Here is a 22,842-nt window from a genome sequence, read left to right as displayed (position 1 = left end):
TTCCTCTTCCCCCTCCTCCTTCATCACCATCATCATTTATGTGTTTGTGTGTAAGGGAGTGTTTACCCTGTGTGTGTGTGTGTGTGTGTGTGTGTGTGTGTGTGTGTATGTATGTATGTATGTATGTATGTATGTATGTATGTATGTCTTTGTACCGTATATATGCCTGGTGCCCGAGGAGGTCAGGAAGGGGCTTTGGATCCCTGGAACTAGAGATAAGGTATTTGTGTTGGATGTGTTTGTGCTGGTGTGTTTTTGAGACAAGTACTTTCTAGGTAGTCTAGGCTGATGTCATACTCAAGACACTAATGTTACCCCAAAGTTCTAGGATTATAGATATGTGCCACTATGCCCAGGTCCAGGGTTTTTTTGTATGTTTGTTTGTTTGGTTGGTTTTTGTTTTGTTTGTTTGTTGTTGTTGTTGTTGTTGTTTTGTTGAGAAGAGTCTCTACACAATCCTGGTTGTTCTGGGACTCTCTACATAAAACAGGCAGACCTTGAAATCTCAAAAATCCACCTGTCTCCACTTGCCAAAGGCTGGGGTTAAAGGCATGAGCCATACCATGTGTGCCTCCAGCTTAGGTCTTAGGTACCTAAGGTACTTTAGGTACCTTAGGCCAGTATATTTTGAACTGTTTAATGCTTCATACATTGCTCATTGGGATCTAGTAACCTCCTACTTATGTGTGCAGAAGCAGTATGCATACAAAAAAATGTGCATGCTTTAATCGAAATACATTTGACAATATATTATCTTTACTACCCTTGACACATTTTAGTGTCTGTGTGGTTTATGTATCTCTACTTGCTTGTAATGTGTACATATGTATGTGTATATGCATGTATGTGTAAAGGCCAGAAATCAATGTTGGGTGTCTTTTTCATCATTTTCCACTCAATATTATTTATTTGTTTGTTTGTTTGTTTTAAATCACAATGCTATGTGCTATAACTTGTAATTTTGAAACACTTCACTAAGTCATACTGTTTACCCACTTAAATAAAACATGTACAGACAAACCCACTTAAACAAAACTTAAACATGTACAAGCTAGACCTGGTGTAGGATATTATCTCAGCTTCTCTGGAGGCTGAAGAAAGAGAACTACATACATATCTGAGACTTGCCTGTTTAACTTCGCAAGTCTGTCTATACACAAACAAATAAGTAAGGGAGATCCTGGGTTCAATCCAGAACTAAAAACAAAAATATACCTTTTCTACAGAGGACTTGGCACCAGTTGTTATTGTTAATTCTCTGGTTGGAATTTGCCTGCAAAGTAACTTTGGTTACATGTGATGTAACTAAAAGGACCTGTTGCTTTTATGAAACAAGAGCCAGAATTTTTTTTTTTTTGAGATGTCTTCTTAGTAGGAGTTTGAAAAAGCAACATTCACCATAACAGTATTTGTTGTTTACGGTAGAGTAATTTCTAACTACAGAAAAGTTCTTGAGATTGCTCTTAAGGTTTGCAAGACTATACAAAAGACTGCATGTATAAAGGCCACATGTGAGATTTTTTTCCCAGAAATTGTGGTTTTGTCTCATTTACCTTTAATTCCTCAGCTTTCTTTTCACCATTTCACAGCCATTCTTTAACATGGCTACTGAATGCCATGAGGCGTCTTGCCCCACTCTTGCATGCTGTGTGTAACTGGGGCTAATGTTTTATCTTTAATTACTTTTGGCTTCCATAAATAATCAAAAACATTTTAGAAACAGCTAGACATGGTGGCACATGGTTGTAATCCCAGCACATGTATGGAGACATGTATGTATGTATGTATGTATGTATGTATGTATGTAGACAAATGGATTAGGAGTTTGTCTCAGCTACATGACATCCTGAGTCCAAAAAAGAAAAAAGAAAAAAAAAAACCCAGAAACAAAACAGCAATTTTCAGAATAAGGTTCTGGTCAGATCATGACTTTTCCATTTTAGAGTAAGATAACATTATTGTATCACTAGATGGCTCCCTGGAGCTCTTCTTGGTGAAGCTTAGTGAATTATTTGGGTACTTTAGAAAGGAGTGCGACTCTTTCTCAGTAAACCCACATTGCAGAGATCTATCTAGCACCACATTTAAAACAACTCGTCATGGCAAAGGTTACTTCTGGTTCCACCCTCTTCTCCACCTTCACTTGTCTTGCTGGTAGGTAGTTACACTTCAAAGATTGCCAGTTCCTTTCACTGACAGAGCTAACAAGTGGCAGAGCCTAGTTTTGAGCCCGAGGCCTAAAGACTTGATTTTATTATCCTGCCCCTGTTCTAGAGCTCTGTAAACCAAATGTTCCCTTCCTTTCTCTTGGTACCTCAAGGCTTCCTGTGCTCTGGGCCCTCAGGTGAGCTGTTTTCCCACCATGTTGTATATATGTAGCTCTTCACCAAATCCTAATAATTCTCTACGAAGCATGTAGTTCAATAGTATAGGATTTCTAAACTGCCTTTCCGTCTTGCTCCCTTCTCTTATTCTTGGGACATGGACTAAGATATGACCTGAATGCTTGATGCTGTTCCCCTTTCCTTACTGAAGGCATTTTTAAAATACCGAGTTCAGGTTCTGGCAGCCTTCAGCGATAACTCATAAGGCTTTTCATTTTTAATGTTCTTAATGAGTCTATTGATTTTTTTAATTTGAAACTTTTCAAGTTTACTGTGTGAAGTGTGTGGCAGGGTTATGTGCTTGTGGTGATGAGGGACAGCTTTTGGAAGTTGGTTTGGTCCATCCACCAAACTGGCCTTAGGTCTGAAGTGCTTTATTCATTGCCCTCATTATTCTTTTTGATGCAGAGCTTGCTTTGTTTTAGACTAGTGGAAGAGTTTCATGCCTTCTCAGCTTCTCATTTGACATGGCATCATGGTTAGTTTGACTACCACAACAAAACTCATCTTGCATGTTTTCTACCTTGCGTGTACCTGAGATCAGCAAATTCCCCTGGAGTGTCTCAGATCCTGCTTATATAGAGGCTTCCACTTCAAACATGTCATTTCTCTTGATAAATTCCTCTGTCCAGACTATTTTTTTTTTTTTTATAAATTCACTCATTGAGGATTTCATGTGCATGTTTTGTTGGGAACTTATCTCTTCCTCAGCCATGTCTACTGTGAGCTTTAGTCTTGATTATAAAGTGCTTATTTGACCATTTTTCTTACACTCATTTAGGAATGACACAGAGGAAGAATAGATCATTACTAGATCATGGAGTTACAAAAGCAACTCTTAACTCAAAAGTTAATGGATAGATGATATGGAGGAAGGCACTTCAGGTAGCTTGAGTTGTGGTGTTTATGACTTACCCAGAGCAGGGCTGAAGGTTTAGGAACTGTGAATTTAACGCCACTGTTGTCACCGTTCTGACTTGTACACGCTCAGTTTCTGTTCCAGATGATCGAGCGGAACAACGAACATGTCTCATCTGTGGGGACCGTGCTACAGGCTTACACTATGGGATCATCTCCTGCGAGGGCTGCAAGGGTTTTTTCAAGAGGAGCATTTGCAATAAACGGGTGTATCGGTGCAGTCGGGACAAGAACTGTGTCATGTCCCGGAAGCAGAGGAACAGATGCCAGTACTGCCGCCTGCTCAAGTGTCTCCAGATGGGCATGAACAGGAAGGGTGAGTTGCTCAGGGCGCTCTGCCAGCCCTCATCCACTCCCTCATCTGAACTATTAGACTTTTTAGTTACTTTCTCACCAGGCACTATATTGCTCCACAAGCTTTCAAGAAATAATGACAGTAGTTTAATTGGAAAGGCATGAAGTAGGACTAAAAGCAGCAGACTTAGCCAGGCGGAGGTGACAGTGCAAGCCTTTAGTCCCAGCACTCGTGAGGCAGAGGCAGGCAGATCTCTGAGTTTGAGACCAACCCCGTCTACAGAGTGAGTTCCAGTTCAGTCAGAGCTACATAAACCCAGTCTTGAAAAAAATAACAAAACCATAGCATACTCAGATACAAGTCTGTTATTGAGAAGTTTTCTGGAAACCATTAGCCTGAGATGCCATGACTAAACTAAATCTAATAAGCTAAAAAGGATTGAATAGAGAAAGCAAAGTAGCCAATTAGAAAGCTCTTAGAAATAAATGCCCAGGAGAGACCTGGAGAGCACATACTGCTCTTGTAAAGGACGCTGGTTCAGTTCCCAGTACCCACATGTCAGCTCAGAACTGACTATGACTGCAGCTCCTGTGAATCTGATCCCTTCTGTGCTCCTTGGGCAATTGCTCTCACATGCACACATCTCCTGCACAGACACATAACTTAAATTCTTTTAAAATAAATACTAGAAAAAAAAATACTGGGATAGCAAGAGGGTTCAATCAGTAAAGGTGCTTGCCACCAGACCTCTTCACCTGAGTTTTATCTCTAGGACCTATATGGTTGTCCTCTGGCCTCCACAGGGCACCCGGACATATAGGTACCCCACACAAATAAATATAATTTTTAAAAGTTTATTTATTTAATTTCATGGTATATATGTGTATACCCGAGTGTATGTGTGTGCTTCATGTGCATATAAGAAGGAACCTGTGAGATCAGAAAAGGCATCAGATCCTGTTGAACTGGAGTTACAAACATATGTGAGCTCCCATGTGGGTGCTGGGAACTGAAACCAGATCCTCTGCAAACCCAGCCAATGTTTATAACCACTGAGCCATCAAGGAGTCAGAAATGATGAAAACCGGAGAGTGTTGAAACACACTTTTAATCCTAGTACTCAGGAGGCAGAGGCAGGTGGATCTCTGAGTTCAAGGCCAGCCTGATCTACAGAGTAAGTTCTATATCAGCCAGGATTTCTTCACAGAGAAACCCTGTCTCCCAAAAAAAAAAAACCAAAAACAAAAACAAAAAAAGAAGAAGAGGAATAGAAATGAAGAAAAACCAAACTGAAAATGAAAAAGATAATAGGTAAGAAAATGGATATTTTGAGAGCTTTACAATTGTGAAGAAAGGTGAGAGTCCTGGCACCAAGTCTGATGACCTGAGTTCAGTTACTGCAACCCATATGCTAAAAGGAGCAAATCAACTCCTGACAGTCTTCCCCTGACCTTCGAAGTGTGCTTGCTGTGGCATGTATAACACACACACGGACACACACACACACACACACACACACACACACACACACACACACACACGGGCACACACACGGGCACACACACCGGCACACACACAAACGACCCCCCGCCCCCTGCCCCAAAGTAGGGGGGAGCATTTAGATAATGTAATGTCTCACAGTTTATTCATAGAACTAATATTTATTGAACATTTAGATGTGCTGTGAACTGTTCTATACTTTATATTCATCATCTGCCGGTTGCACACACTAATCCTATTGATTCTTAGTCCCAGTTTACACATGCAGCTTAGGGGCAGAAAATCACTTAGTAATACTTAGCTTAATTATGTTATGATGATATTTAATCATTTTGAAGTTATAATGTGTTATTAAACAGAGCTGTACCTAATCACAGAGGCAATATACTGTCCTACAAATCTCCTGTGTGGCACAGCTATTAGAATATGTGTGTCAGGGGCTGGGGATTTAGCTCAGTGGTAGAGCGCTTACCTAGGAAGGGCAAGGCCCTGGGTTCGGTCCCCAGCTCCGAAAAGAAGAACCAAAAAAAAAAAAAAAAAAAAGAATATGTGTGTCAGCTGTATGTTAAACAAATACCATAGTGAGGGTCATTTGAAGTGTTGAAGTATTCCCTGCCTATCTTTGTAACTTCTCTGGCTAAAGGAAGGTCTCAGGGCCAAATGTTATGCTATTCTACATGTGCTTAAATTTATTCTTCTACCTGGAAGTCCATTACTTTCCTACTATTACTTGACTCATTCAGAAATCCTGGTCAGGTACCAATTTCAGACCAGTTCTGTCTCTCTAACCTTACCCTGATTTGGCCTTATGATTCTACTTTTCTCACCTTCCTTGATTGCCCAGGGCCTGTGAGTGCTAACTAAATACCCCAAGCCTCACAGTTATAGGACACCTTCTTGACAACATAACATCTCTGAAAACCCTAAACTGCCGGTGTGACACATAGATATAAATAGTTAGTTGCCTGTTTGTCTTCCCAGAGGCTGGTTTAGTAGCCAAGTGAAGGCTGCTGAGGGAAACTGCCACCTTCTGGTTGGTCTTGAGAAAGCAGTTCTAAATTACATGTACAGTAATTTGGGGATATTTTGGGAGTAAAAAATACTCTGAAACTTTCATGGCTAGTGATGCATAATTTTATTTATTTTTCAAAAGTCATAGAACTGCATATTACAAAAGTGTGAATTTTAATGGATATAAAAAGTTAGTCAAACCAAATGTATTGCCATGGAGAGATGTAGTCAACACTGTGAGGATGCAACTGGTATTAAAATAAATCACATAACCACACTGAGGTGGTAGGGAAGAAGGGAGCTGGCCTTGGCAAACAGTGTTTTAACTACATATTGTAATGGTAAGGAAAACAATTGTATACAAACAAAGCACTCGGATTTGTAAAATTGTTTCTCTCAAGGTTGTATGTAAGGAATTCTGTCTCTAATTGAATACTGTAGTTGAACAAGCAAATAAATTCACTATATTTGAGAAAGAGTCATCAATCAAGAAAGGTTAGAATGAAAATTTGGGTCAGAATCATCAGTGGTATCAATATGGGAATGATAGCTGGGTAGATGGATGATTAGGTAGATAGGTAAAGTGAGGGCGGGAGTGGGGAGGGAGGGAGGGAGTATACATACATGTATTTCTAAACTCTAACCACTAGATGAGGCTGCACTGTACGTACACACACACACACACACACACACACACGGGGGGGGGGGGGGACACCATAACTTGCTTCATGGCTGCTTTTTTATGAAACCCAGGACTATCTACCCAATGATGTCCTCGCCCACAATGAAGATTGGACCCTATCCCTCTCAATCACTAATTAAGGATACAACCCAGGTCTTGTTTTAAGTGTCAGTAAAAAAGAGTGAGGTCTCCATGGAACACTAGCTGGATGCAGGGCTAGAACAAGAAAAATAGAAGCCTGGAGAGTTTTAGAGTGCTTGAGAATGGGAGGAGCTTAGAGAGATAATGGGGTGGGAGCCTGAAGAAATGGCTTAATGACTAAGAGCATTTGCTGCTTTTGCTTTTGCAGAAGTACAGAATCTGGATCCCACCACTTATGTCAGGCAGTGCACAGTCACCTTTAAGTCAATCTCTAGGAAATTCAAGACCCTTTTCTGACCTCCACAGGAACCCACATACACATTAAATAAATAAGAAAGAAAGACCAGTATATGGGATTGTGTGAGTGAGCATACAGGGCACAGTGAAAGGGCATAGAACTCAACCTGAACAAATCGGATTTGTCTGTAGGCTCAGGAATAAGTATGTGCATGCTCATATTGATAGAAATAACTAACTGAATGAACACAAGCGACCTTTCTTCCTTATGGAAGAATTCCAGTGTCCATTGCAGAAATACAAGTCACTATTAGACATACAACACAATAGTACTGACTTGCAGCCAAATCCACTTAACAGAGTCTAATAGAAATGAGCATTGGTTTAAACAAAAGTGGAGTGTAAAAAGAATTAATAACTAGAAAGGGGAAATTGTTTCCAAGGAGAATTTACTTTAACCAGGATGTAATGAAGGTTGGTGTCTTAGTCAGGGTTACTATTGCTGTAATGAAACACCATGGCCACAAAACAAGTTGCAGAGGATACCACTTTCATCATCGAGGGAAGTTGGAGAAGGAACCTGGAGGCAGGAGCTGATGCAGAGGCCATAGAATGATGTGGTTTACTGACTTCCTCACAGCTTACTCTTCATGACTTGCTTCATGGCTGCCTTTATGAAACCCAGGACAATCTACTCAATGATGTCCTTGCCCACAATGAAGGCTGGGCCCTACTCCTCTCAATCACTAATTAAGAAAATGCTATACACAGTATGGTGGTGGCACATGCCTTTAATTCCAGCACTTGGGAGGCAGAGGCAGGAGAAACTATGTGAGTTCAAGGCTGGCCTAGTCTACGGAGTTCAAGGGTAGCCAAGGCTATGCAGAGAAACCCTGTCTAGAAAAAACAAGAAAATGAAACAAACAAGCACCCCTTTTGGACTGGAAAGTTGACAGTGATTAAGAGCACTTGATGTTCTTGCAAAGGACCTGGGTTCAATTTCCAGCATCCACATGGAGGCTCACTACTTCCTAAGGCACCACCCATGCATGTGGTACATAGACATACATACATGCAGGCAAAGTACTTATACACACAAAATAAAGAAAATCTGAAAAGAGTTCTTTAAAAGAAAATAAATGTTATAAAGTTTTGCCTATACCTTGATCCTATGGAAGGAGGCATTTTCTCAAGTGAGATTCCATGACTGTAGCCTGTGTTAAGTTGGCATAAGACTATCCAGCATAGTTAGAATCACCAGTAAATGTAACCACATTGTTTACCCTTGGTAAGATGATGCAGAGAAAAGTTCAGACACACCCTCAGAGGTGAGAGTGTAGTGACAGACAGACAGATCCCAAGAGAGAGAGACACAGGATGAACATGAGGTTCATTATCAGACTACTCATGAGAAGACTTAGAAGCCTGTATTGGAGGGCATCTTTTCAGAATAGCACTGTAGGAAATGCTATTGGAAAGTGTCAAGGTTATGAAGACAAAGACCGAAAAGCTGTTACAGATTGGAGAAAAGAATAGAAACATTCTAAAGGCAGTGTTGGATTCTGGTTTGGCTTCTGGACAGAAAAGAAGACATCAGTAGGAAACTGAAGAAATGCTAAGAAAGCTTATACTTTTGTTACTAGTATTGTACCAAAATTAATTTCTTAGTACTGATGAATAGTGTATGGTTTTACAGGGGATTGACTGAAGGGAAAAACCTAGTAATAGAGCATGTCAAAACTAGCCATTCTGTTTTGCTATTCTGTAAATGTGACCTTACCTTAAAATGTTTTGTTTTGTTTTGTTTTTAAAAAAGGCTGTCCAGATGGTTCAATGAGTAGAAGCACCTGCTGCCAGGCCTGATGACATATATTCAATCGCCAGACCCCACATTGGGAGAGAAGCCAACTCCCAGAGTTGTCCTCTGACCCTCATACGCATACCATGCACATGCACACCTACACGTGCACACACATTCTCATATAACAAACATAACATTTTAATATGAAAAGTAACTTTGATATATACTTTTTTATCTTTACTTAGTGTGCTGGTACAATTTGTTATCTTTTTGTGTGTTTGTGTGTGACAATTATAAACTTTTTTCTGACCTAAAAGCTAGTCTAGGATCAAACATTGTATTTTTTTTAAAGATTATTAATGGACTGATTAATTGATTGATTTTTATGAATATGAGTATCCTGCCTTCATACACACCAGAAAAGGGAATCAAATCTCATGACAGAAGGTTGTGAGCCACCATGTGGTTGCTGAGAATTGAACTCAGGACCTCTGGAAGAGCAGCCAGTGCTCTTAACCACTGAGCCATCTCTTCAGTCCCCTGTATTTTGTTTTTATGTCTCTTATTATGGCCTTTAGTTCAAATAGTAATTCATTATCTTTGTCTTTCATAACATGGTTTATTTTATTGATTAGTCTTCAGTTTGGGTTTGTTAGCTCCTTCACCATTAGATTCAGGTCACACATTTTGGGCAGGAATGTCATAGAAATGATGCTACATCCTCAGTGTACATCAGACATACCAAAGGCATTTGCTATGTTTGTTACACTATTGCTGGTATTAACTTGAATCAGTAGAATGAAATGATGTCACTTGTATAAAGGGCTCTCTAGATAAACTGTCCCATTTATGATAAGAAATAAGGATTGGAAATCCCCCAGGAAACAGATCACAGAGGATCTTGACAATCTGACAAGTTCAGACTTAGCCCCTAGACTAGAGAAAGCCACCAACAGGTTTTGAACAGGGATTTCGTGTAGGTTGTGTCTTCATGTGTCTCCATTTTCTGGTTGAGGAAGGACAGACATGTGAAGTCCAGTGTAGGAAGAGTGTGATGCTGCTTCTGTGCAGATAAACAATGCAGCTCTGTTTTCCTAGGCTAGGACTGAAACCACAAGAGAGGCTCTCCTGTGACCTCGAGCTCTTAGCTCTGTGGGACATTGAGGAACATGCACAGAGCCCAGTTACAACTCTAGTGTGCTGGTACAATTAGGATTAGCCTCAGCTACAGTTAGCTTGAGGTAAGATTGGGCTACATGAGACCCTGTCCCAACAAACTATAAAGGAAAAATAATAAAGAATAAGAATAAGCACTTTGTGCTGGAAAGATGGCTCAGTGGTTAAGAGCACTGACTGTTCTTCCAGAAGTCATGAGTTCAATTCCCAGCAACCACATGGTGGTTCACAACCAACTGTAATGGGATCCTTCTTCTCATGTGTCTGAAAAGAGCAACAGTGTACATACATAAAATAAATAAAAATCTTTAAAAAAAAAAAAAAAAAAAGAATAAGCACTCCAGAGTTAGAAGACCTAGATTGACGTTCCAGCTGTCCTTCTTCCCTGGGCACTCTGAGCAGTAGGTGTCAGCCTGGTTGCCTCATCTGAGAAATGCATGGGGAATTGTGAAGATGTAATGAAAGATTGTCTGACAGTGTGTTATAGGCTTTGAAATAGGTTTCATTTTAACAGAGGCATAAGGCATTTATGTTATCTTGACAGATTTTACCATCTCTGATTAATGAGTATTATTGTTAACTTTATTCTTCTTTAAATCAGCCTTTTTGAGGGGGTGGTGTTCAAGACAGGATTTCTGTAAGTAGTCCTGGCTATCCTGGAAATCACTCTGTAGACAAGGCTAGCCTTGAACTTAGAGATCGGCCTGCTTCTGCCTCCTGAGTGCTAGGATTAAAGGTGTGAGCCACTACAGCTAAGTATTTTAATATACAATAGAATAAATGTACAGTTAAGAGTTTATATACCATCTAAAAGTCTTACATTTCTACTATAAGGCACATGTAGTCTTATAGTAGAAAAACTGGGGAGAAGCCTAGACTCTAGGGCTGATTCTGCATTTGAGTTTCCATATCTCTGTTGCTTCATTTCTTGAGTCTCAGTGAGAGTGGACTAATCTTGGTTTTTGCCCAAGATAATAGTATTTTAACGCATAGTAGCATGTGCACTTTTTAAAGTCTGAGATGAGTGGTCCCTTAAACAAGAGTAAGGGTTTGCAAAGTTTTTCCTCACCTTCAGAACAGTGAGTGTGAGATACCTTCTGAAATATGTTCACGGTTTTATCTGCCAATGATAAGCCCTCCTTCTGTAGCTGGGAGTTAAAGGTAAATAAAACATATGAGATGTCATTATTGAAATTGGGAGTGTTTCAGTATTGCCATTGACCCTGAAAGATTAGGAAAGTATTTTAAAGATTTTTAAAACTTAAAATTAGGTTGAAAGAGGGGTCTGGGCAGGAGTGTATATTTATTTTCACTATAGAGTATATATGTTCTCCAAATTCAGTGAGTATGTTGTCCCTTATACAGATGATGGTATTAATACTCTTGCAGCGTTGACAAGGAAATCTTGGTTTATTTAACTCCCATGTCCATAGCAAAGAGACTGGAAAGGAATAGTTACTATGAGCCTACTTTATCTACCAGCTTTTAGCCACAATGTTGGCTATGAGATGACAAGGACCAATATTCCCTTTGCTGTTGTTGTTAACCTAGATTCAGAGGAATGAAGACCATAATTTTACAGAGCAGGCAGCATTTAGATCCATACTTATCTGGTATATAATTTGTCTGGTGTACAATTTTTGAGCACACGAAGAATGTCTACTTGAAAGAAAATGCAACTCCTTTTGGCCTTTCATAAATACAGAAACATTTGGAAACAGAAATATTTGGAGCTCTCACCTTTTGAGGCAATACTCCAATCCTAAGATTATTATAGCCAAACTTGTTTTCACACTGGCGTGTTGGTTTACCCTTGGTTGGTGTTGTTAATACCACTTCATTCAAGCCCTCATCACAGTTGTTCAGAAATGGTGCTGTGGGGGTTGGGGATTTAGCTCAGTGGTAGAACGCTTGCCTAAGAAGCGCAAGGCCCTGGGTTCGGTCCCCAGCTCCGAAAAAAAGAAAAAAGAAAAAAAAAAAAAAAAGAAATGGTGCGGTGCTGTGACCATATCACTCCTGCATTACTACCTACCTATCTCCAGGCCCATCAGTCCACACGACCTGACAGCCTTGGCTCTTAGGATCTGCCCACATTTGGTCTCTCTGGCCTTATAACTCACTATTCTTCCCACATATAACTCATCCTCCCTGAATGCTTTCACCTGATTTAACCATTTGGAAGTTCCAGAATGAATCGGCTTTGCACCTTTTAATACACTCCTCCCTCCCTCCCTCTTTACTTAATTATTTTGGTGTTTCTAGACTGGATCTCTCTCTTTGTACCCTTTGCTGTCCTGGAGCTCACTCTGTCTACCAGGTTAGCCTCAAACTCCTAGATATCTGCCAGTCTTTGCCTCCCAAGTGCTTGAATTAAGGGAGAGCACCATTAACACCTGTTGAGCCTTTCAGTTCACTCTTTATTGAACTTGAAGCAATCTTTTTCTACCTTCCTAAATCCTCCTGTAAGATTCAGTTCAAAAGTTGTCTTTTTCTGAAACCTTCCCCTGTGTTGTGCCCCATATTAAGAAACTCCATTAACAGTGATGCAAGGCGTAGTGACATATGCCATGCCTATAATGCCAGCACGTAGGAGGGGATGGCAAAACAGAGTGCCTTTGGGACCCAAAAGTGTTTGCTGCTTATGGGGCAACTTACAGTAATAAAGTACACTATGGGCCCAGAAAAGCCTATGTTTTAATCTTCGTTTCAATACTTACTACATTTTACTTTTAACTAGGTAAGTTTACATGTATGTATGTATGGTTGGTTGGTTGGTTGGTTGGTTGGTTGGTTGGTTGGTTGGTTTTGAAACAGGGTCTAACTATGTGGCTCTGGCTGTCCTGGCACTCACTATGTAGGCTGGCCTAGAAGGCACAGAGACCAGCCTGCCTCTGCCTCCTGAGTGCTGGAACATACAAGTTTTCATTTTGTTCATAAATAGTCTCTAGTGTGCTTCTAACTGTCTCTGTTTCCTTCTAGCTATCAGAGAAGACGGCATGCCTGGAGGCCGGAACAAGAGCATTGGGCCAGTCCAGGTGAGTCCTGTACCCGCTCTCTCAGGGTGTTCCAGAAGCTCGGTAATGCAAATGCTCCTGTGGCCATTTACCTTGGTCCTCTCCTCTGCCATCTTTGCTTCTGAATGTGAAAACACTTTTAAAGTTTTTTTTTTTAACATAATGTGCATTGGTGTTTTGCCTGCAAGTATGTCTAGGTGAGGGGGTGAGGGTGCCAGAATTTTGGAATAGCAGACAGTTAGAGCTGCCATGTGGGTGCTGGGAATTGTACCCGGGTCGTCTGGAAGAGCAGTCAGTATTTTTAACCTCAGAGCCATCTCTCTATCCCCCATTCTTAAAGTTTTAACTGTTAGAGTTAATGTATTCAAGCTCTTCTTATGATCCTTCAATCCTTCCTAAAATTTCATAGGCAATGAACTCAGTTCTGATTCTAAACTATACAAAGAATTATTCTCCCACTTTGATACGTCATTTAAAGTTATGGGTAACTTAGCCTGCCAGAAATCAGCAAAAATCACCTTGTTATTCATATTCTTAGTAGTAAAATAAGAATAATAATATTCCACTCTGCCCCATAGGTATCTGCCAAGTTCCTACTCTGCTGGTCTATATACTGTAGGTCAGTCTAATGAGAGAGACAGACAGACACCAAGGTACACTGAGAGCCAACAGACGATGCCGAGGGAGGGAAGTGTCTGTTCTTTTTGGAGTCTGGAAACGCTCAGAAAATGGCTCCTTAAGGTGCTTTTGAACTGATTCTTGAAGGGAAAGGGAGAAGTAGGTGTGTTAAGAAGCTAAGCAAGGTTTATCAAGCCAGAGAGAATGGATGACAGACCCACAGACAGATCCTGAAGGAGGCAGAGAGCTGGAGCATTAGGTACATGTAGTAGAGTGGCAGCAAATAAGGCAGAGTTCTTGAATGTCAGTCAGTCCTCTAAAGAGTGACCTCAACTGTCTCTACCATGTCTCCTAAGTAAAGTTTTAGTGGGACCATCCTGTGATGTACCCATCAAATGAATCCCCAAGCACAGTTTTGCAAATTTTTGCTGTATACCAAGAAGCAATCAAATCACTTTTGCAAATAAGAGAGAATGTTATACAGACATTTGCATTTTAGAAAACAATATTTATGGGAATGGTTGAGAATGGATTTGCAGAAAGATACACATATTCAAAGAGACACAGGTAATAGTTGGAAGTAGGACAATGAGCACAGATCAAATGGGGGGAGGAGAACCAAGAGATAGTTCATAAGGAAATTAATAGACTTTCTCCAGTTAAGTATAAACAAGACAAGAATTCAGAGATATATACTGATATATGGGAAATTTCCTGTGGTGCGAATACACAGTATGTACTAAAACCAGGGTGTGCACATCTGTATGTAAAACTCCTAACTTTACTGTTTTGATTTGTTTAATCAAGCATTTTATGCCTGTTATCTCTTGAAAATTAATTTATTTTACTCTATACTAAAAACAACATGTGATTCCTTCCTTGCATGCGTGCGTGCGTGCGTGCCTGCGTGCCTGCGTGTCTTATTTAATTGCTTGGGCTGGGATTTCCAATACTCCATTGAATAAGAATACTGAAGTGGGTGCCTTTATTCTGCTCTTGAATTTGAGGAAAATCTTTCAATATTCAACATCTGACACTAACTTTGGGTCTTTCATATCTGACCCTTATTCATTCTTTTTATATTAGGTGTAATAGATCATCTACTGGGGAAAATTCTTAAATATTTTCACCATAAAAATAAAATCTGGGGGCTGGAGAGATGGCTCAGCGGTTAAGAGTACCCGACTACTCTTCCAGAGGTCCTGAGTTCAATTCCCAGCAACCACATGGTGGCTCACAATCATCTGTAAAGAGATCCGATGCCCTCTTCTGGTGTGTCTGAAGACAGCTACAGTGTGCTTATATATAATAAATGAATAAATCTTTAAAAAAAAAATCCTCTAGTACAATTGTGACCCCTTTGGGAGGGTTGAACTACCGTTTTCACAGGGGTCACCTAAGACCATCAGAAAACACAGATACTTACATTATAACTTATAATAGTAGCAAAGTTACAGTTATAAAGTAGCAGCAAAATGTATTTTACGGTTGGGGGTCACCACAGCATGAGGGACTGTATTAAAGGGTTGCTGCTCTAGTAGCACCTAATGCATTCCTAGTGCTCTGTAAGTCTTCTGCTCTGCCAGGGGGTGTTTAGGTCATAGAAGTGTGAACTGTTCCTTTTGGAGCTGAGACATCAATGCTCAGAAAAGCCATTTCAATTGCTGCTGTGTTTCCTTTTTTACTGGGCATTTTGTTTTGTTTTGTTTTCCCTATTTATTAATGATGTGTTAGAGCTCTGATCTGTAAGTTCTCAGTTGGGTCCGCCTGCTTCCGCCTTCTTAGTGCTGGGGTTAAAGGTGTATGCATGTGCCCACTGGTGTATAGCTGTTCTTAAGAAAGGCAAGGAGAGGTGGGGGTTCATTTTATTGAAAAATATTTAGTGTCATATTTTATAACTTTATCTTGGATTAACTTCCAAGTCTGAATGACTTTGCCTGCATTCTTCATTGCTCTAGCTCCAGTGTGACAGCCATGAGCTACAAGAGTAATACTGCCTGTTTAGCAGGCAGATACACTGAAACACAGAGAGCTCGAGGGACTTGACTTGCCCAGTAGCATCCTGCTGGGAAATAACAAAGGAAGTCTGAACTCAGGTTAAGCATTCCCAACAAGTTCTGTCCTCCATGTTGTCAGTGTGTCCGTGGTTGTCCACAGTCCTGTCCCACAGGGTAACAGGGGAAGATGGTCTAACTCCTAGCTGCAGTAAACTGCCATCGTGAGTCCGCTCTTTTCACCCAGCCAGGCTACAGTGATTTCAGAATACTAAGGACCCTTAAGAGAAAAACTGGAGTTTGTTTTTTATGTATTTGTAACATAATTTTGGGAAACAATTACTCCATTTCAATGTATACACCAAACAATTTCAGACCAACTCCTTTGTTTATCTATTAGTTAAATCCTTCTGCCCTGTAGTCTCATTAACACTCAGTTCTTTTAAAAAAAACTTTTTATTACTATTGTGTATGTATTTACACATGTGTGTCCATGCATGCTCACATGTGTGGTGAATCTGTATAAGCACACGAGTGCCATACTTCATTGTTGGAGGTTAGAGGACAACTTTGTGGAATCTGATCTCTCCTACCTTTATATGGGTTCTAGAGGTCGAACTCAAGTCCTCAGGCTTCCACAACAAGCACCTTTACCTGCTGAGCCGTCTCACTGGTCCTGCTAGCGCAGAGGTCTTAAAGCTTCTGTTTATAATCATAACAGTTAAAGGTTCTCTCAGAGACTACTAGAGCAAATAAATATGCAAATTTGAGCCTTTGAGGTTTCCATAGAAACAACATATAAAAATTTATCTGGCTCCTCCTCTGTAGTACTTTGCTGTATTGACTGTGACCAGTTAGGCCTCAGCCCTAGATTAGAAACTGTATCAAAGATAATTTGTTCTCTATATAGTACTGGATTGATTACTAACATTTTTCTGTTCTTCCTCATACCCCTGACTAATTCTAGGTATACAGTATGACTTAATGTAAGGTGTGATTTCTTCAAATTTAACTTAATAGATTTGGGGCTATCTTTCTTTTTAAAAAAAAAATCCATATGAAAATACACATCTGTACTTTACAAATAAACACTTACTTACTCAATATCCATTTATTGAATACTTCTTCTTTTCTAGGTCCTATTGTGGTCATAAGTATACAGAGGATGTTTTTGTGATGCTTTTCTATAAGTGTAATATAACAATGACAGCTCAGTATGGTGACACATAACTATAGTCTTAACTACTTAGAAGACTAAAGCAGAAAGACTGCTTGAATCTAGGAAGTTAAGACCAGCCTGGGACACTGTAACAAGACCCTCTTTCAAAAGAAAAAACAACCCAAAAATGATGATATTGTAACTCCCAGTGCCTCCATAGTTGCTACTCTTGCTAGGCCCCTGTCTTAAGTATCTGATTTGATTAATCCTCAAAAGAATCCAATGATTCATCTGCCAAACAGATGGACGTACTTAGCTCCAGATAGTTCAGTAACTTTCCGAGGTTGCGCTACAAGTGGTATACTCTGGATTTCAACACAGGTCTGCCTCCAGAATTTATACCATTAAGCACAATACTGGACTTCCTTCCTCAGAATCCACATAATTTTGAGTGAGTGAGTAACAGTAGATAATGTCGCAAAGGAGGGAATACTTATTAGGTAGGACAAATAGGAGAATGTCATTGAAAATGGAGTTTCAGTTAGGAAAGGGAAGACTCAAAAGTGGCTTGAAGGTAAAGTAAATGGACAAGGGGAAAGTAGTTATAAACCATGGTTCTAGATTGTGTCCAAATATACTGGGCATATCCGAAGAAGTCTAAAGATTATGAGAGACCTTTGAATATACACTCTGATTCCTAAAGAGACAACAGAAGGTATTTGTGGCACCAAAGCTAACACACATCCATTTCTTGTCAAAGATATCAGAAGAAGAGATTGAAAGAATCATGTCTGGACAGGAGTTTGAGGAAGAAGCCAATCACTGGAGCAACCATGGTGACAGTGACCACAGTTCTCCTGGGAACAGGGTTTCAGAGAGCAACCAGCCCTCACCAGGCTCCACACTGTCATCCAGGTGAGCTAAAAGCAAACCTAGTATCTAGGTCCCATCCAAAGAGTAATCCTCCGGAGAACTGTTGGTAGAGTGCTCCTCTGCCCCGCTGTCTCAGCCTCCATGCCCTTGGGCCCTCGGCTCTTGGGAGCAGGATAGGATGGTGCAAGACCAGGTTGACCAAAACAAAGCATCAGCCATCTCTTCTGCAGATGCTAAGTGCTGCTTCTGTGCATGCCCACTTGATTTAGCAGTAACATTTCAGTAGACTGCTGAACCGAGTCTGGTAAGTTTTCTGACTTCCCAGAGTCAGTATTATTGGGGAATTCAAGATTAAAGCCTCTTGAGGCAATCATGCTTTCTTAAGTTAGCTAATAGCTGTATGTATAGCTTTGACCTATCATGGAAGGGCTCCTTACTCCAGAAATCTTTCATATAAGACAAGAATTAACAGCTATTTTCATGAAATGTCACAGAGTAGGGGACTAGAGAGATGACTCAAAAGTTAAGAGCACTGGCTGCTCTCCACTGGTCCTGAGTTCAATTCCCAACAACCACATGGCAGTTAACAACCATCTATATTGGAATCCAATGACCTCTTCTGATATGCAAACAAAACATGCAGACAGAGCACTCATACATATAAATAAGTAAAGTATCATAGAGTAGGGCCTGTGGAGATAGCTTGGTTGATCTGGAAGTGCGAGACCCCAAGTTTATCCCCAGCACCCACATAAAAGCTAGGTGCTGTGAGGAAAAAAATGGATGTTGTCTCCTCTCAGCACTAGAGAAACAGGAAGATCGCCGAGGCTCACTGGCTAACTAACTTAGCTGAATTAATATGTTCCAGGTCCTCTTAGACTCTGTGTGGCCCAACATAAGGTGGAGAGCCGTTGAGAAAGACACTCGATATCAACTTCAGGCCTACATGTACGTGCACAAGCACATACACAAATGATAAAGAAATTCTCTTTTGGGTTGGGGATTTAGCTCAGAGGTAGAGCACTTGCCTAGCAAGCTCAAGGCCCTGGGTTCAATCCCCAGCTCCAAAAAAAAGAAAAGAAAAAAAAAAAAAACAAATTCTCTTTTTAAAAAGGGTCATTCCAGGACAGTCAGGGCTGCATAGAGCCTGTCTCCAAACAAACAAACAAGTTGAAATGTAAAAGGTCATATAGTTATTATTTTAGACTTTGTGAGTCTGGCCAGGGTCCCAGCTCCCCAGCTCTGCTTCACGGCTTAAAAGCAGCACAGCACACACCCTAAACAAAGCACTGAGAGTGGCTTTATTCAAGGAAAACTTAATTTACCAAAAATAGGTCCTGGGCTAGATCTGGCCTATAGGCTGCAGTTTGCAAACTCAGAGGAGATGAATCCAGGAAAGCTAAATGGCTTTTAAAATGTTAATTAGCAATGGGCTGGTGAGACAGTTCTTCAAATAAAGGCACCTACTGCCAAGTCTCAGGACCTGAGGTGACCCAGGACCCACATGGTGGAAGACAAGAACTCCCATAGTTGTCCTCTCGCATGCATTGTGGCATTCACTCATGCATTCTTGCACATATATATACACATATGTATAGATGCAATTTTTTTACAGTTAACTGGGAAAATAGTTAGATTTCTCCAAAGAAGAGGAAGCAGGAAACAGTCTTCTTCAGGTTCAACTAAAGCTTTTTATTCCATTCAGTTGTATCACTGTTCTTTCTTTTTAATAGTTAGGGCCTTAAGGACCTCAGGGTACACTCCATGCCAGATACTAGATTAGGGTTTTAGACTAATTAAGTCCACTTAGCCTGTCCTATGCCATTGTTTTCCTAACAGTAAAACAATGATACAAGCACTTTTTTGTTACCATAGATTACTAGTATGTATTAAAAACTCCTCAAAGCTGGGCCTTGTGATGAAGACCTCTTGTCCCAGCTATCTAGGAGGCTCCTGGGCTGCAGAGTAAATTCAAGGTTAGCCCTCCAACTTAGTGAGACCCCGTCTCAAAATATGTTAAAAGAGAGCTAGAATATAGCACAGTAGCCAAGCACTTGCCTAGCTTGAGCAAGGTGCTAGGTGTGACGTCAGTACAAAACTTCATCCAATCCATAGTTCTTATATCTGATACTTATATCCCCGTATTCTTCTGGTCACATAGGTGAGCCTACACAGAATCCATGTCTCATGGGTGGAATTTAGTAGCATAGACATGTATGTAGCCTTTAATTCCATCCCGTACCTTGATTATTCTCAGACTTCATGACCAGAGAACAACTCATCTCTGAGTTATTTTCTTTGAGTAGGTATTGAACCTGCCATGGCTTTTCCTGATGTGAAGTTTTTCTCTCCAGTAGGTCTGTGGAACTAAATGGATTCATGACCTTCAGGGATCAGTACATGGGGATGTCGGTGCCTCCACATTATCAGTACATACCACACCTTTTTAGCTATTCTGGCCACTCACCACTTTTGCCCCCACAAGCTCGAAGCCTGGACCCTCAGTCCTACAGTCTGATTCATCAGCTGATGTCAGCGGAAGACCTGGAGCCATTGGGGACACCTATGTTGATTGAAGATGGGTGAGTGAATTCTGTCCTGTTTGGCCCCTTGCAGTCCCATAATGTCCTCAACCATGCATCAGTTGTATGCCCACCCTTGTCACTGAGGCATTGGTCCCTCATGTTTCCCTAATCATATTTTCTCAGAGAATTCAGGTTACTTTTCAGTCCCTGGGGAATTGTGATAGCAGGGCCTTTGTTTCTCATTGGGTCTAGGTGAAGCAAGCCCTGGAATGTTTGTTCTTGTGCCTTCTGGCACAAAATCAGGCTCTACATCAGGCCTAGGGTTTTTAAATCATTCACGCAAGCCCTAAGTAGTTTTGACCTGTCTATATCCCTAGCCAGCAGGCTTATAAGTAACCAACAGCTCATGACTGACAGCCTCTAGTGTAGGCCTGAGTACGTGGAAGAAATCTCACTATGCATTTAGTTCTACTTGAGTGTTGTGTAGTTAGCCACCCATTGTTGTACCTACTACTTCTTAGGTAGAACACATGGCTTGCTAAAATCTTAATCTAATGCCTCCCAGAGGGTATCCTGAGATCCTAAGCAAGGCTCCAGTTTCAGAAGAGGAGACTTAAATAGCTATAGAAAGGATCTCACAAAGCTTTTATGCAGTGTGTGAGGAAGAGGATGACAAGGGACCTTGAGAAGAATGAAGAGGAGACTCACCTTGGGCTAGGGAAATAGCTTATAGAAAAGGCTGAGCAACTCTGGTTCCTGGACTGTCACCACCAGGGGGCACAGTGAGAACAGGCTTCTGAATGCCTCTGTTCTCAGCATCTCCTTTGCCTCTGGCCTCTGGGCATGTTTGGCTCTGGGTTTTGTTTCTGTTTTCCTGCTTGTGTAGGTGTTGTTCCTTATACTGGGTATGCTCCAGACCCACCCCCACTCAAGTCTTCATTGCCAAAATTAGAACAGGAAAGAGTAAGAATTTCTTCTAAGGCTTGAAACATCAGAGAACACCACCATTAAGAGTGATATTCCCTCATAATTCCAGAAGTTTTAAGCCCCCTTTCCCCTCAGCAGCCTCTTCTTACCAGATCATCTCACTGTGCCCTCTTCCCTCCCTGACCTCAGCTTTTTGTTGGTCTCAACCCTACCCCTTTATAAGAAGTTAAGTGAAACTGGATATCTGTGGTAAAGGGCAAGAGGCCTACTACCAAGGAATACCCTCTGTCTGGCTGACGGAAGTGACTCTGTCCCTGCCCGTGCCCCCAGGTACGCTGTGACACAGGCAGAACTGTTTGCTCTGCTTTGCCGCCTGGCCGATGAGTTGCTCTTTAGGCAGATTGCCTGGATCAAGAAGCTGCCTTTCTTCTGCGAGCTCTCAATCAAGGATTACACGTGCCTCCTGAGCTCCACGTGGCAGGAGTTAATCCTGCTCTCGTCCCTCACAGTTTACAGCAAGCAGATCTTTGGAGAGCTGGCTGATGTCACTGCCAAGTACTCACCCTCTGATGAGGAACTGCACAGGTGAGAGCAGCTGACTGGGGAGGCTATCTGGAGCAACCAAGCCACCATCCTCCCTGTGAGGCAAGGCTGCCTAGCCTCCAAAGGAGGAGCATTAAAAGTGCTGCAGACCTAAATTGTAACTCTTACCCTGTCACATCCTAGCTTTGTGTCGTCAGCCAGTCACAGGTTCTACACGGATAGACTAGGTGGTACAGTCAGCCCCTCTCCCATACAGTCAGACTGGCAGGGTGCTGAGCTGTTGCTTTGAATGTTTATTACATTAGTAGAATGGTCTATCTGGGGAAAAACAAAAATCTGAATTCCCTCCTTAAGTGACTTGGGAGTCATCTTGGTATCAGTTGCAGGCAGTTTTATGTCACTGATTCTTTCTCACAGCATGGATAGCATGGGTGCCCTTGTACTTGTCTAGGATGGCAAAGTTGAAGTTCATGGAGTCCAGCCCTTAAGGGTTTAGATTTCAGTCTGCAGCCTAGCCCTGAGCGTGTTTCACAGCTTTGTACCCTGCCCTTACAGCCTGTCTGACTGCGTAGGCTCCACTGTGGCACCTGAGGTGCAGTGAGGTGATGTTAGGGTAGGGCTAAGCCAGGCGGGCTCCTGGCTCTTGTTTGCTTTACAGTTCTCTTCTAGCTGACCAGTATCCTCTAACAAACTCCTTCTCTAGAACAGCTCTTTTCCTCCATGCTGTTTCCACAACCTGTCCAAATGCCTACTTTACTCACTTTGTTTGAAGATCTAGGGAGGATGAGACCCTTGATTTCTGTTCTCCAAATTAAGACAAGTATTTCTTTCCCTGGTTTATTAGTTTATTCATATGGAATGCCTTACATAGCTTAATTCACATTTGAATACACATTTCAATAAACCACTGCTTTTGGACAGTTTAAATAGTAGAAGTTATATGATTTAAATGTACCCAAAACAAGGATAAATGAAATACAGAGAATATAAAATGCCAGTTTCTATAATTCTCTTCACAGGTTGGGGGTGCATCAGTTCTTACCA

The 22,842-nt window shown here is 41.1% G+C and overlaps 1 protein-coding gene across 9 annotated transcripts in view; it reads left to right on the top strand.

The window, feature by feature from the left end:
* The window catches only part of Nr6a1 (nuclear receptor subfamily 6, group A, member 1), a 189,791-nt gene that overhangs the window by 151,547 nt on the left and 15,402 nt on the right, over positions 1 to 22,842 (top strand). For 5 of the 9 annotated variants that reach the window (XM_039106243.2, XM_039106244.2, NM_001100861.1 and 2 more), the window contains 5 exons: positions 3,376 to 3,618; positions 13,125 to 13,180; positions 17,691 to 17,845; positions 20,158 to 20,385; positions 21,586 to 21,840. In XM_039106243.2, the coding sequence (XP_038962171.2) occupies positions 3,376 to 3,618; positions 13,125 to 13,180; positions 17,691 to 17,845; positions 20,158 to 20,385; positions 21,586 to 21,840 (937 nt within the window). The remainder of the gene's footprint in view (positions 1 to 3,375; positions 3,619 to 13,124; positions 13,181 to 17,690; positions 17,846 to 20,157; positions 20,386 to 21,585; positions 21,841 to 22,842) is intronic. The other 4 variants (XM_039106245.2, XM_039106241.2, XM_063284079.1 and 1 more) reach the window with 2 other exon arrangements.

Source organism: Rattus norvegicus, chromosome 3, assembly GCF_036323735.1.
Source record: "Rattus norvegicus strain BN/NHsdMcwi chromosome 3, GRCr8, whole genome shotgun sequence".
NCBI lineage: Eukaryota > Metazoa > Chordata > Mammalia > Rodentia > Muridae > Rattus > Rattus norvegicus.
The sequence above is the reverse complement of the archived record's forward strand: the minus strand, read 5'-3'. Positions and strand labels throughout refer to the sequence as shown.